The sequence below is a fragment of the Lathamus discolor genome, chromosome Z, assembly GCF_037157495.1.
Source record: "Lathamus discolor isolate bLatDis1 chromosome Z, bLatDis1.hap1, whole genome shotgun sequence".
Lineage (NCBI taxonomy): Eukaryota > Metazoa > Chordata > Aves > Psittaciformes > Psittacidae > Lathamus > Lathamus discolor.
In genome coordinates this window covers 88,813,130-88,828,148 of record NC_088909.1, presented here as the reverse complement: position 1 = coordinate 88,828,148, position 15,019 = coordinate 88,813,130, and the positions used below count along the sequence as shown (strand labels likewise).

Here is a 15,019-nt window from a genome sequence, read left to right as displayed (position 1 = left end):
TAAATGAGACAGTCATTTAAGTATTTTGGGGAGGATGTCTAGACTCTGAAACTTACTCTTTCTTTTTATATGAAATAACATAAATCCATTCAGTTTAAAGTTATACTGTGGGACCAGAAAAAACTCAGTAAAATGAGAATTTGGAATGAGGTTTTCACTTGGTTTTTCAGTTTATAATTCTTATGGTTAGTTACCTTTATTCAGTCTGAGCTATTCTAAATGTTGGTTAATTTGAGGATAGGAAAAACAGGCATTTTTTAAAATCGAAGTGAATCAATTTACAGTTAAAAGGTTCTTGTGAAAATTATGTGAGTAAAGGTCTTCCATCCCAAACAAAAAAGCATTTCAGATCTTGCTTAATAGATTGTTTCATGTGCATGTTGTGTAATGCTGATGTTGGCATGACTATTGTCATCTTAGTTATTTATGACAAACCTCATTTAAGATAACAAGTATTAAAAACAATTCATGTGGAAATTTGATGTCACTGTTCACTTAAATAGGTTGTTTAAAATTGCGGCTCTTAAAAGGCATTCAAAGATGTCTTCTTTGTCACAAAATACAATTTTGCATTGATCCAGTCAGCTGATTATAGCAAAAAATAACGGAATGGGTCTGACCTAAAATTCAGTAGAACCTATTTTGCAGTCTGGTTTATATATGTCAAACTCTCTCATCTGTTCCTCTTTCTGAATTTTGTAAAATTACCATTAAGGCCAATTAAATATTGTGACAACATTGGGCAGCTCAGCACTGTCTGCCAGGACATTCATTGCAATTTGGCTGTATAATTTTCTACCCAGTTTGTAGAGACAGTTATATTTTACTCCAGAACAAACAAACAAATCTGTATGTTCTGTCCAGCACCAATTGCTATGTCCTTGATCTTCTTCAGAAAATGTTTTTGCTAATAAGGTAAGGAAAACATCTCAGGATATTTAGCATTGGTTTCAGTGAGAAGTCAGTTGGGAGTGGGAATACACAGTGTTTCACTTACTTTGCATTCCCCCAGTGAAAGGATTTGTGGCTGTGAGAGATTAAGGACTAAAAAAAGTATCAAGGCACCACCTTTCTGATGTGTGTTGGAGAGAGCAGGCTAGAATTAGCTTGAGTTTAAGGGGGGTTTGGTGTTACGTTCTTTGGGGTTTTTTTATTAAATTGCTTTTTCAGAATCAGGTAAATGTTGAAGTTCATCAGACTGTTTTTATATTGGAAGATTGCATTTATATTAAGAACTAAATCATAATGCACACTGTTAGTATCTACTCCACATATATGTGAGAATGTCTTCCACAGTTTGTTTCCAGGATTTCCTATTTATTACAGCATCTACTGTTAAACTTGGCATAGTGAAATTATCCTGGATAAACACCTAAAAATACTGATTATATTTCTTTCATAAAGCTACTTTTATACATCTTTTCTAAAATGCAATCTCTTTCTTTGCTATAATACCTAAGACTGAGGATTATGAAACATGGCTTCCTCAAGATTAGCACCAGTCTCTGCAGATTCAGTTGCAGAAGCTTTACTGTAACAAACATAGTAAGCTCCTGAAAACTAAGCAGCAGTCTTTTTCACATGCCGATGCTAGCTTGGGGAATGAAAGAAAAAGTGCTGCTGTAATTTATGCCAGTGAGGCACAAAGATGGATTAAAGCCATGTTTGCTCCCCTCCTCCCATCCAGACTTGAGCCAAGGTTCCTCCACTAGTCTGGAAAAACTGGCTCTATATTAGGTCTCTCCTGCTAAGGCCATTGATTTACTCAACTACATTTTAAAAAACTTGACAAAATACTTACTTGATTGTTACAAAGGATAAATGAATGCCAGAGGTCTGTATTAGAAACAGATTGTAAAGAAGGGTTTCTTTTCTGTTCAGAAAAAAAACAGCATTTGTTTGGGTTTTAGTACTGCCTCTAACATTTAAAGGCAAAAAAAAACCCTTTTCCACCTTCTCTCTACTGCTAGAATGTGGTCAAACCTTGATATGTAAATGCTAGCTGCTAGCCTGCTGCTTCAGTCAGTAATTTTGTATTAACAAATTGTGCTGCTGAAGTCGTATATTTATTGCTTCTAGCTCTTCTGCATGCCTGAGAAACTCAGAGTATTTGGGGTAGGCTTTTTTGTTTGTTTATTTTTTGTTAATTCCTCCATGTCTGAGTTTATTTGGACTAGGCATCTGGGCCTGGAATCAACTACTGTTTGACTTAAATTCAGAGATGATCCATGCTTTACTCAAGGGATATCTAGTGTTACATTTACTGTCTGGAAATCTTATGTTTTATTTATTGCCAGCAAGCCTAGTGAAGAATGAATAAATAATCTTTTAAATCTTTAATAGCCTATCTTAAGCTTCCAGTGTATTTACACACCTTTTCAAGCACCCCAGCTTCACCTCATTCAGTGAAGTGTAAAAAGTAAAGATCTGGACATATTCAGAAGGGGGAGGGGAAGGGACAAAAGAGAAGGAAGTGTGTACAGAGAATGCTGTGTAAAAATCTGAGTGTTTTTGTGCTAGAAATGCTCTCCTGTCCTTCCCCTCACACTGACTCTGCTCTGGTGATAGAGTAGTGACCAAGTTAATTTGGGAAGGTGATTTGCTGACTTCTAGAGTATCAGATATTGTACAAGCTATTGGCAGAGACAGGATGCTAGACTGGATGGATCATTGGTCTATTCCGGTGTGGCGGTTCCCATGTCCTTATAGTAAATGCTGTGTAAAGTTTTTCTACGCTGGTACACTGTCTGGAAAAACATCTGGAATATGCATTATAGTCTTCCATACCAGTCTACTCTGCTAGGAGCAGCTGTCTATTTAAAGCACCCAGCTTCTTTCATCAAACTACTTAACATCTTTTAGAAGGGGATAAGGATATAGTCTAAATAGTATATATGAATTGTCATGGAACAGATGTGATATAAAAATAGGATAGCTGAATTTTTAATAGAAAAATATTTGCTGCTTAGAATCATAGGTCATCATGGGTTTATGTGTTTCTAATTCTGATACTATGAGAACTAATCACATTTTCCCCACTGCTTTTGTTATCTTTTGAATTGGATGAGGTTTTTAGTAGTTAAGTTGATTTTCCCTTTCTCTCAGAAGGTTATTTACAAATAAATCTTATTTCAGGAGGAAAATAAATACTTAATGCTATCTTGAACAATGGAAAGATGCTCTGTTACAGTAGTCTTCACAAGGAAGAGTTAACTTTGTTGTTAGCTTTGTAAAAACTGAAGTATCTTTTGGGGGTTTATGACCTGGATACCACCTATTTAATGAAATTATTAGTTTCTTATATTTTCACAGTTAATATGTTCAGGTAAAACTGAGCATATAACATTCAATTGAGTTTGACATTTCAAATAGAATATGTCAACGTAGTAACATGTTAGAAATACCTGCAGAAGTTCTGAACATTTTATGCTGTAGGTGTACACTGAGAGAAAATACAAACAATTCATTCTTTGGCCTGTAGAGGACCCGCAGCTTGCTGGTTATTCTGAAGAGTTTAAATCCATTTCTTCGTCCTCCAATAATTGTAATACAATCTCAAAGAGCTACTAAAGTTAATAGAAGTGTACTGTCGGACTTTGCATTATATTTTTAAAGCATATTTTTATCAGTTTTGCTTGCTTAGAACTGGGGAGATTTCTGCTATGTGCAAGAGCAGCAATAATCCATTATGTCCATTGTTAACATCCAAATGCTAGAATACTATAGACTAATAGTACTTCATTCATCTGGAAGCTGGAATAATAATTTTGGGTCTTGCAGAAATAAAATAAACCTCATTTAGGGGTGGGAGTATTAATAGCAATGGTGAAATCTGAATTTCAGTGTAAAATATGTGCTCTGTCCTGTATTCACTAATATGGGTTGAAACAGTGTTATTTTGATGCAAAATTTAATACTTAACCTGTGAAGTTGACAGCAGTATGGCAAATATCTGTATTTGTAGTAATTGTTGGAAGAGAATCATAGAATCATAGAATAGTTAGGGTTGGAAAGGACCTTAAGATCATCTAGTTCTAACCCCCCTGCCATGGGCAGGGACACCTCACACTGAACCATCCCACAAAAGGCTTCATCCAACCTGGCCTTGAACACCACCAGGGATGGAGCACTCACAACCTCCCTGGGCAACCCATTCCAGTGCCTCACCATCCTAACAGGAAAGAATTTCCTCCTTATATCCAATCTGAACTTCCCCTGTTTAAGTTTTAACCCGTTACCCTTGTCCTGTCACTACAGTCCCTGACGAAGAGTCCCTCCCCAGCATCCCCATAGGCCCCCTTCAGGTACTGGAAGGCTGCTATGAGGTCTCCACGCAGCCTTCTCTTCTCCAGGCTGAACAGCCCCAACTTCCTCAGCCTGTCTTCATACAGGAGGTGCTCCAGTCCCCTGATCATCCTCGTGGCCCTCCTCTGGACTTGTTCCAGCAGTTCCATGTCCTTTTTATGTTGAGGACACCAGAACTGCACACAATACTCCAGGTGAGGTCTCACAAGAGCAGAGTAGAGGGGCAGGATCACCTCCTTCGACCTGCTGGTCATGCTCCTTTTGATGCAGCCCAGGATACGGTTGGCTTTCTGGGCTGCGAGCGCACACTGGCGGCTGATGTTCATTTTCTCATCAACCAGCAACCCCAAGTCCTTTTCTGCAGGGCCGCTCTGAATCTCTTCTTTGCCCAGTCTGTAGCTGTGCCTGGGGTTGCTCCGACCCAGGTGTAGGACCTTGCGCTTGTCGTGGTTGAACTTCATAAGGTTGGCATCAGCCCACCTCACAAGCATGTCAAGGTCCCTCTGGATGGCATCCCTTCCCTCCAGCGTATCAACCGGACCACACAGCTTGGTGTCATTGGCAAACTTGCTGAGGGCGCACTCAATCCCACTGTCCATGTCAGCGATGAAGATGTTAAACAAGACCGGTCCCAACACCGATCCCTGAGGGACACCATTCGTTACCGGTCTCCAGCCGGACATCAAGCCATTGACCACAACTCTTTGTGTGCAGCCGTCCAGCCAGTTCTTTATCCACCGGGTGGTCCATCCATCAAATTGATATCTCTCCAATTTAGAGACAAGGATGTTGTGTGGGACAGTGTCAAACACTTTGCACAAGTCCAGGTAGATGACATCAACTGCTTTACCCTTGTCCATCAATTCTGTAGCCCCATCATAGAAGGCCAGCAAATTGGTCAGGCAGGATTTCCCCTTAGTGAAGCCATGCTGGCTGTCACCAAGCACCTTGTTGTTTTTCATGTGCCTTAGCATGCCTTGCAGGAGAATCTGCTCCAAGATTTTGCCAGGCACAGAGGTGAGACTGACTGGTCTGTAATTCCCTGGGTCATCCATTTTCCCCTTCTTGAAAATGGGGGTTATATTTCCCTTTTTCCAGTCGTCGGGAACTTCACCTGACTGCCATGATTTTTCAAATACCATGGCCAGTGGCTTAGCAATTTCATTCGCCAGCTCCTTCAGGACCCGCGGATGGATTCCATCAGGTCCCATGGACTTGTGCGCATTCAGATTTTGAAGATGGTCTTGAACCAGATCCTCTCCTACAGTGGGCCCAAGGTCTTCATTCTCACAGTCCCTGCATCTGCCTTCTAAGAACTGGGTGGTGCAGTCAGTGCCTTTACCAGTGAAGACCGAGTCGAAGAAGTCATTCAGAACCTCAGCCTTCTCCAAATCCTGTGTAGCCAGTTCTCCCAAAAGCTTCCTCAGGGGACCTCTGTTGTCCCTAGTCTGTTTTTTGTTTGCTACGTACCTGTAGAATCCCTTCCTATTATCCTTAACATCCCCGGCTAGGTTTAATTCTAACTGGGCCTTAGCCTTCCTAACCTGGTCCCTAGCTTCCTGGACAACATCCCTGTACTCTACCCAGGCCGCCTGTCCTTGCTTCCATTTTTTATAAGCCTCTTTTTTCCTTTGAATTTTCCTCAGCAGCTCCTTATCCATCCAAGGAGGTCTCCTGGCTCTCCTGCTGCACTTCCTTCTAGTTGGGATGCAGCACTCCTGAGCTTGTAGCAGGTGATCCTTGAATATCAACTAAGAGTCTTGGGCCCCCCTGCCCTCCAGGGCTATATCCCATGGAACCTTACTAAGCAGGCTTCTGAAGAGGCCAAAGTCTGCTCTTTTGAAGTCCAGGGCAGTGAGCTTGCTGCACGCTCTTCTCACTCTCCTGGGGATCTCAAATTCGACCATCTCGTGATCGCTGCATCCAACGCTGCCCTGGAGTACCACATTCTTAACAAGCCCTTCCCTGTTGGTGAGCACAAGGTCAAACATGGCACCTCTCCTTGTAATACTTTTCTAAGCGTTTTCTTTTTTTTTTTTTTTTTTTTTAGAAAAAATTAGAAAGTTACATGGAATTTACTAATTATTTTAATTTAGTTAGACCTGAATAGCAAATTTTATCTCTCTTTTTAAATAGCAAGTCAATAAATTTGAAAAACATAAGGTTTTAGGAATGTACAAAAGGATTGGAGGGATCAATAATCATTAGGAAAAGAGATAGGAGAAGAGGAACAAAGGAATGTGGAATGGTGGAAGCAAGCAGTAAAACAAGAAAGGGTGATATCTCTTAGTGGTAGCAATCACAGCAAAAAACCTATGGCCACATATTATTCCAGTACCTGAAGGGGGCCTATAGGGATGCTGGGGAGGGACTCTTCATTAGGGACTGTAGTGACAGGACAAGGGGTAATGGGTTAAAACTTAAACAGGGGAAGTTTAGATTGGATATAAGGAGGAAATGCTTTCCTGTGAGGGTGGTGAGGCACTGGAATGGGTTGCCCTGGGAGGCTGTGAGTGCTCCATCCCTGGCGGTGTTCAAGGCCAGGTTGGATGAAGCCTTGGGTGGGATGGTTTAGTGTGAGGTGTCCCTGCCCATGGCATGGGGGTTGGAACTAGATGATCTTGAGGTCCTTTCCAACCCTAACTGTTGTATGATTCTATGATTCTATTACTCCTTCAAATTTCCAATTGTTTTATAGTTTTGACATTATTTTTGTCTTGTTTGTACTCTTGTTCTCTTGTCTTGGTTCAAAATTTTTGCTGGTTTTCGGTTGTCATTTGACATTTTTCTTCATTTTATTTACATTTTGATCAGTCTCTTTTTCTCTGTTTTTGTGTTGCACTCTTGTACTTTTGTTTTTTTAGTCTTTACCTGCCTCAAATTATTTTCCTTGTTGGTCTGTCAACTGTCTCTCAGTGTTTCTCAGCTGCTTCTCCTCTTTTGTGCCACCCACTACTCTGGTAGTGAAGAGAGTGCCATGGAGTCCATTCTTCCAGAACAGACATTTTTTTTTTTTTTTTCTTAGGAGAGAGATCTCAGTTTGCTTTGATCTGTGGATTTTCTCATCTCTTCACATTAGCTACATTTCTACCCACTGCTTACATATCGTGAGGATGTTGCAGTGTTTCCTACATTAATGCTTAGAGTTTAACATACCCATTTAGAATATTTGAAGGCAAATGGTGATGGCAAATATAATGCAATTTAAGGAAAGCAGTAGTGCTAGAGTGCCTCTCATCATTTTTCTTCTAAATATATAGTGCATTGGTGGTAATTAGATTGGGTAGCATGTTACCTGCAAGTGATGTTGAACTGGGAAGCAAATGGCAGTTATGGTCTATACTGGTCTCTCTTTTTCGTTTAGACAGTCTGTAAAATGCAAGATAAAACAGAATTTCTTTACACAAATACTTCTGCTTTGTTCATTTTAAGCATCCTGATGGAGAGAGCAAACAACTTTCATAAAATGTAGCAATAATTTGCAAAATTCTGATACTGTTGCCATTTGGGGGCTTTCTAAAGGAAGGACACAGTCTTGTTTAGAAAGGAGACATTGTTTATTCTGCTCAGGGTCTCTGTCCAAGTCTCTACAAATCAAGCACCCTGATAATTGTAACTTTAAGCTATTTAAACATTTTGACAAATCAGTGAGCATTGGTTGAGAGTTACACAATTTGTTCATTAATTAGTATGCCATCCTTTATTGGTTAAAAGTCCCTCTTGCCTTTCATGCTAATTAGGCATGAAGGCTCAGTCTCTTTTTAGTGGGTGGGTCTTGAGTCCCTGGTCCTGCTACCCTCTGTCAAAATTACCTTTTACCTAACTACTGCCCATTTTCTTCTGAGTAAATCATGCAAGGGTTGGGTCCTGATGTTCCTTGTTAACCACTTCTGACTCATCAGCCAGAGAAGGATGGATGCTCTTTTTTTAGAGAAGTCTTTGTATATTATCTCAGTCATGTAGATTAGCATCGTTATCGCTTCTGAACTAGTGATTGGATTACCATTGTTTCATGAGGTGCTGAAAGCATTAACACTGTGAATTTTATGGAATGTAATTGGTTGCTTAACTCATTCTGCATTTAAAAGCAGTACGTGCTTTTTTACCAGTGTTCTTAGCACCAATTCGGGTATACTGTCTGTAACACAGTAACATACAGTTCTGCATCTGAAAACTGAAAAGCTGTGTTACTTTTTCTTGACCCCTACTGATTGCAGAAACAAAGGATATATCAACAGCTGCCATGTTTTGTGCAGGCACCTCCAAATGAATCCTGCTTAAGAAGTTACTGCCTGCCTGGCAAAAGCCGCTACCCTCACAACAGGGTTGGGAGAACATCACTTTTGTCCACACCTGTTGGTGATTTACCACAAAGCTCATCTGTTTAAAATACTGGCATAGGTGAGAGCAAGATGCTGTCCCAGGCTCTCACCTGCAGTGTCAGAGGCAGCAAACAGCATGCTGTATAGAGTTCAAGGGAACTCTATATAGTGTGCAAGGGAAGTTGAACGGGCAGTAGATGAGCTGGTAACAGTTTGATAAGCAAGTGTGGAATTAAGCAGTGCAGCTTGTCACTTTCATTCAGTTAGTATAAAAAACACTGATACGTGCAGTGCATTTGTACCTGGAGATCGGAGCTTCATCACCCGTGCGAAAGCAGAGTGCTTACTTGCTCTTGCTGAATTTCAGCTCACCGACTGCCACTTTAGTTTCTTCCAAAGGGCAGTTCTGGAAAGGACAGAGTTGTTGTGATACCAGACTTCTGTTTATGCTACACTTAACATGACTGCCACCTGTCAGCAGCTGGCATATGGTTCAGATCCAGTGCATGACTCGCACATCTGAACACCAGGGGCATTACTGTATATCATATCTTTTCTTACAAGTACCATCTCACTACAGTAGTTCAAAAGAACATGATCTGTCTCCTGAATAAACAGCTTGAGTCTCCCTTGAGAACACTGTGTAGATGGAGTTTGTTCTTTGATGTGCAGTTGGTAAATACGTTGTTGCCTATGGTAGACTATCAGAGAAACAGTTTATTTGTTAGCTTCATTTGCAGCCAGCATTCTCCTTGTTACCTCCTAGAAGGTAATCAGAGTGATCACCAAAGTAATGTATTAGTTACCACAGCTTAAGGACATACAGGGGCTGCAATTCTCATAATTGAAGAAGCAGTCTTGTTCGCTGACTGTTGCAAAAAGCATTACCTGGGACTATCAATAGGCCAGGAGAGTATCCACATGCCTTTGCAATCTTGTGCTGTCTCTGAAACTGTATTAAATGTATTCAGGTATTTTAGTCTAATGTTTCAAGACATTTCATTTTTTAAATAGAGAAGAGAGCCAAGTACTGAATGTCCTTTAGTAACACTGAAGGAAATAAGTTCAGCACAGCAGAACAGCTGCTCCGCCATTACATGGGGTATGATAGTGATTAACCTGTAGGATGCTATCATCTGGCTGGCATAAAAAACAATGCTCTCCAGCAATAAATCCATGCTAAGATTGCTGGTTCTGTTTTGCAGCACTGTCTTAATAAAACAGGTTAAGAAATTAATGTTGTGGTTACTTCTTCTAAAGGAAGTCAACAGTTTGAACACCCAGATACTTTAAACCCAGAATCATCTGGTTTGGCAAGCTATTTTATTAAAACTAGTTTCAAGCAAAAAAACCCTAAGCTGCAGAACCTTTTTTTTCTTTCGAGTTTTGTGTGGGAGTATTGACAAACTCAAGGACACACAGGAGCTGCAATTCGTGTAATTGAAGAAGCAGTCTTGTTTGCTGACTGTTGCAAAAAGCATTACTTGGGAATATCAATACCCTTCCAATTCTGAAAAAAAAAAAAAAAAAAAAAAAAAAAAGTGTTTTAAAGTTGTATGCCTCACTCGTTTAAAATTAACTGCCAACAAGCCATGATAAGCACAAGCTAGCAGGTTCCCAAAGACAGAGATAAAGACATGAAGTTAGAGCTTTCAGCACAGTGACTGCAGAAGTATGGCTGGGCAGCCAGCTCCCTGCTGAACACAGGAGCATGCAGAAGGGAAGAGAGCTATAAATTGAAGAACGAAAGTCTCAAGTAGCCTGTATTTGTGGAATTGCAGCCCTAACTCCGCACTCGGAAAATTTTGCAAGCACAAATTTTTGTTGAAGGGCGTTGGGTCAGAATACTGTAAATTCAAGTAATTCATATAGAAATTATTATTAAATACTTCCCATGTTCATTAAAAAAGAAAACAATTTGATTTAAAAAAAAAAAAAAAACAAACACGATTAAGTATGATTTGCCATTTACATAGATGTAAACAAGCCCTACCCGTGAAAATGTGTGACTTGCAAAAATAAGCTTTAATTCACATCAGGAAAGCTCGTGGTTTGGTTTTTTTTTATGTCCACCGCAGTCTATGTTTATTTTGCTTTACCTATGAGATGCTGCATCTGAAATTGATTCTAGGAATATCAAAAAGTTTCTTAATATTGACTTATTTTTAATCACAGCTGGGAGCCCCTCAGTGGAAAGTTATGAATAGGAGTCAGAGACTATGACTTCTTTCAGCTCTTGGAAAGAAGTAAACATTACTAAGTCTGAATCTACTGCATCTAATTCGCAAGCTACCTGGGACACAGTATGGCCTGACCCAAGATGTAGAAATTTATTTATTTTTAATTCCTATTAGTTGTGTCCTCCAAATATGCTGTTGGTTGATGAAATGGCTGAATGTGACTACTTTTCTACATACACTCATGTGACACACTCTAAAACCACTCACTAAAGAATGACTCCATCTCTTTAGACCATATTTGAATTCAGTCTCAGATAGTGTGATTTGGTATGTGTTTCTTCAAAAAATGTTCAACTGCTCATCTTTAATAAGTTGAGAAAAATATGACAAATGCAGAAAGCATGTTAACTAAAATAAATTACTTCAGTCCCTCCACTGTGAGACAATGTTTTTATAATTAAACTACAAATACACAATCATGAGTCACCCTGATGGTACATTATGTTATTCTGAATTGTAGATATGACTAAAAAAATAAGTTTTTGTGTTAATAGTGTGTACAGGGTTATAAACTACTGAAGTTTTATACACTTGAAACAACTCCTAAGCATTTTCATAGGACAGGGCAACATGCATGCAATGCTAACAATGCTGTACAATAAGAGATTTATGAAACCCTCATGTCAAGAATCAGTTGTGATGAAAAGTCTCAATTTTTGTTTTTAAGATTTTTCTTGTCTGGGTAAACCCAGGACACTAAAGCATTCCAACAGATCCGTTATAATCTATAGCTTTGAATTTTGTCTAGTTTCTCTAATAGTACAGTATTGTAATCTACAGTAAGTGAGCTGGTTCTTCTTCCCTCCCTTTCTTTGTGTATGGAGATTTGCACTGGAGCTCTTTGAAAAACATGTTTAATTCAAGAACTCTTACATAGAATCATAAAATGGTCTGGGTTGGAAGGAACCTTAAAGATCATCCAGTTCCAGCCCCCTGCCACAGGCAGGGACACCTCCCACTAGATCTGGTTGCTCAAAGCCCCATCCAGTCTGGCCTTGAACGCTTCCAGGGATGGGGCAACCACAACTTCTCTGGGCAACCTGTTTCAAGAGACTGATAAACCAGTATTCCATTGGCCAGAAAACTTCCATTCTGAATACTGACTTGTTTTTCCTGGATTTTCGAGGATTTTTTCCAACCCGAACCATTCTGATTTTATGGTTCTATAAAGATTGATATGCTCAGATTAAGTTCAGTATAGTTAATTTTAAGTTGTCCCATCAAAGATGTTTTTGCAACTGATTAATAGAGAACACAAACATAGAATGCAGATTTTGCCTAGGCATGTTTGTTTTCACTTAAAAACCTTTTGGTTGTTTGGTTTGGTTTGCTGGGAGGTTTTTAATTGAGCATATGGACTTTATACTTGTACTCTTGGGTCATAAGTAGCAGCTTTTCTACAACTGTATATTCAAAAGTCTTGTTATCTTGTCAGTAAAGATCAATAGGTTTACAGTCAGTTAACTTATAAGCAACTTTGGTTTGGTTTTCTTCTCTCTTCCTCCCATCTCTCTCTCTTTTGAGTAAATAATTTATCATTTTGTTTAAGATTTGTCTAAGCTAACACTCCTAGTTTTCCGACAGCTTCTGAAAATTGTCACCTCAGTGACACCTGCTAATAAGGCCATAGTTGATAAGCTCCAGGCTTTCTTGCCTGGCTACAGCTAACAAACATCTGACTCCATGTTGTCATAGAATCATAGAGTAGTTTGGCTTGGAAGGGACATCTAAAGGTCATCTAGTCCAACTTCCCGTCAAAGAGCAGGGACATCTTCCACTAGACCAGGTTACTTAGAGCACCATCCAACCTGACCTTGAATGTTTCCATGGATGGGGTATCAAGCACCTCTCTGGGCAATCTGTTCCAGTGCCTCACCACCAGCTTATATTGTTTCCATATATCTAGTCCAAATCTATTCTCTTTTAGTTTAAAACCTGTGTCCCATTGCAACAGGTCCTACTAAAACGTCTGTCCTCATCTATCTTGTAGGCCCCATTTAAGTACTGAAAGGCTGCTAGAAGGTCTCTCCAGAGCCTTATCTTCTCCAGGCAGAAAAATGCAACTCTCTCAGTCCTTCCTCATAGGTGTTACATCCCTCTGATCATTGTGGACCTCCTCTAGACCTGCTCCAACAGGTCCATGTCTTTCTGTACTGAGGACTCGAGAGCTGGATGGAGTGCTCCAGTTGGGTTCTCAACAGAGCAGAATAGAGGGGGAGAATCATCTCCCGTGACCTGCTGACCATGCTTCTTTTGATGCAGCCCAGGATACGGTTTGCCTGTGGGCTGTGAGTGCACACTGAAGCCAACTTGTGTTCAGGTTTTCATCCATCAGTACCCTCAAGTCCTTCTCCACAGGACTGCTCTCAATCCCTTCATCCCACAGCTTGTATTGATGCAAGTTCCCTTGCCCCAGCCCACATGCAAGACTTTGCATTTGTCCTTGTTGAACCTCCTGAGGTTCACTTCTTGAGCTTGGTAGTGGTGAACTTTTCAGGTTGCTGGAATTTGCTGAGATAGAGAAATATCTAATGGTGGGAAATTTTTGATCAAAAGTGGAAAAACATTGGATTGAGCAAAGATTTAGTTTAGTCTGGTATTCAAAGAATTGAAAAGTAAGATCTGAACTACATTAAGGTGGAGCAGCAGCACATGAAGCATTCCCTTTTTGATCTTCTGTGTACCTCCTTCAAGCATTTTCCATGCTATCTCTTTCCCCATTTTGTAAAGCCCTAACAGTGAAAGGAACTCCAGAGTGACTAATGGGAAAACTTGAGAAACATTCACTCCCTATTTCTGGGAAAAACAGTCAGTACATTTGCAAAGATTTGTAAGATAGCAAAAGACAAGACAAGAGAGTTCATCACATGAAAAAACCCAGCAGAGCAAACTCTAGGTGTACGTTTCAAAATGGGTCTTCACAAAAGTGGTTACATTATAATATTTAGGGTCAACTAAAAAAAAAAAAACAAAAAAAAAAAAAAAAAAACAAAAAAACCCCACAAAAACAACAGTGAAAGAAAGAAAGAAAACCAGTTTGGATCTTTTGTGCTACACACAAAAGTAGGTCACGGTGCTATGATCTTGTTATGCACATCGTAATTACATATCATAACTTCCTGTTCTTTCACTGAGTTTGACCTATGTTTTATTTTTGTAGGATGTCACATATACTTCAGTTTGAAGATAGAAGCAGAAAGGTGAAAGATGCAAGTATGCAAGATGAAGACACTTTTGAGATCTATGATCCACGGAATCCTGTAACTAAGAGGAGAAGAGAAGAAAGCAAGAAGATAATGAGAGAAAAAAAGGAAAGGAGATAAAAAGAATGTAAAGCTAGCCAGAGCTGTCTTGGAAACTGACTGCGGTAAAGCGCTGGCTCTTTTCTAAGCTGTAGTTCCTAAAAATATCACGGGACAAGTGTGAAAAAGAATTTCTCAAGAACCTGTCGTGCAGTTGTGAAGCACAGCTACCACTTGTTTCATAAGCTGTGCAGTCAAATGCTGTCATTGCATTTATTGTCCAACCTCTTTGAAGGTTTATAGAATTACATGTTTAATAAAACATCTGACATTACTTTCATCTGAACTTTTGATTGCTATAGTCACCATCACTATTTCATAAACATACAGCAAACAGAAAGTTTTCAAAATAGTAAGAATTTGTCTAAGTAAGGGTGAAACCAGAAGCCCTATCTGCAGACTTCTTAAGATTTTCTGAAATCATACTTACTATTTTTTGAAGATGCATATAAACATAGGACAATAAACCCTGCCTTTACCACTGTTGCAGGGATACAGTGGTGCACTTGCAGAAATCCTTAGAACAGTCTCAGCTTTCTTGAAACAAACCTAAGTTTAATTTGAGAATTTGGTCATATTCTCCTTCTTTTGAAAGACATATTCCAAAACAGATTTCCAGTTTGGGAAGCTGGGATAATACATAATTTTAGGAGCGTTAGTTCACAATGTGTACCACATGAACAAAAGTTAAATCTGCAGTGGTTGCTTAAATTGTCACTATACCAGAAACATCCCTCTGGTAGAATTTTCACTGCAAAGTAGCTGGTAATGAGGATTGGTTTATTAATTAGTCCAATACAGAAATTAAAAAATTGTGATGAATCTCAGAAAAAATATAACCCGGGTTTTA

The 15,019-nt window shown here is 39.5% G+C and overlaps 1 protein-coding gene across 1 annotated transcript in view; it reads left to right on the top strand.

The window, feature by feature from the left end:
- CWC27 (CWC27 spliceosome associated cyclophilin) overlaps positions 1 to 14,443 on the top strand; it is a 127,392-nt gene extending 112,949 nt beyond the window's left edge. The window contains exon 14 of the mRNA XM_065662354.1: positions 14,028 to 14,443. Within this exon, the coding sequence (XP_065518426.1) occupies positions 14,028 to 14,190 (163 nt within the window). The 3' untranslated portion in view covers positions 14,191 to 14,443. The remainder of the gene's footprint in view (positions 1 to 14,027) is intronic.
- The last annotated feature ends 576 nt before the right edge of the window (positions 14,444 to 15,019 follow it).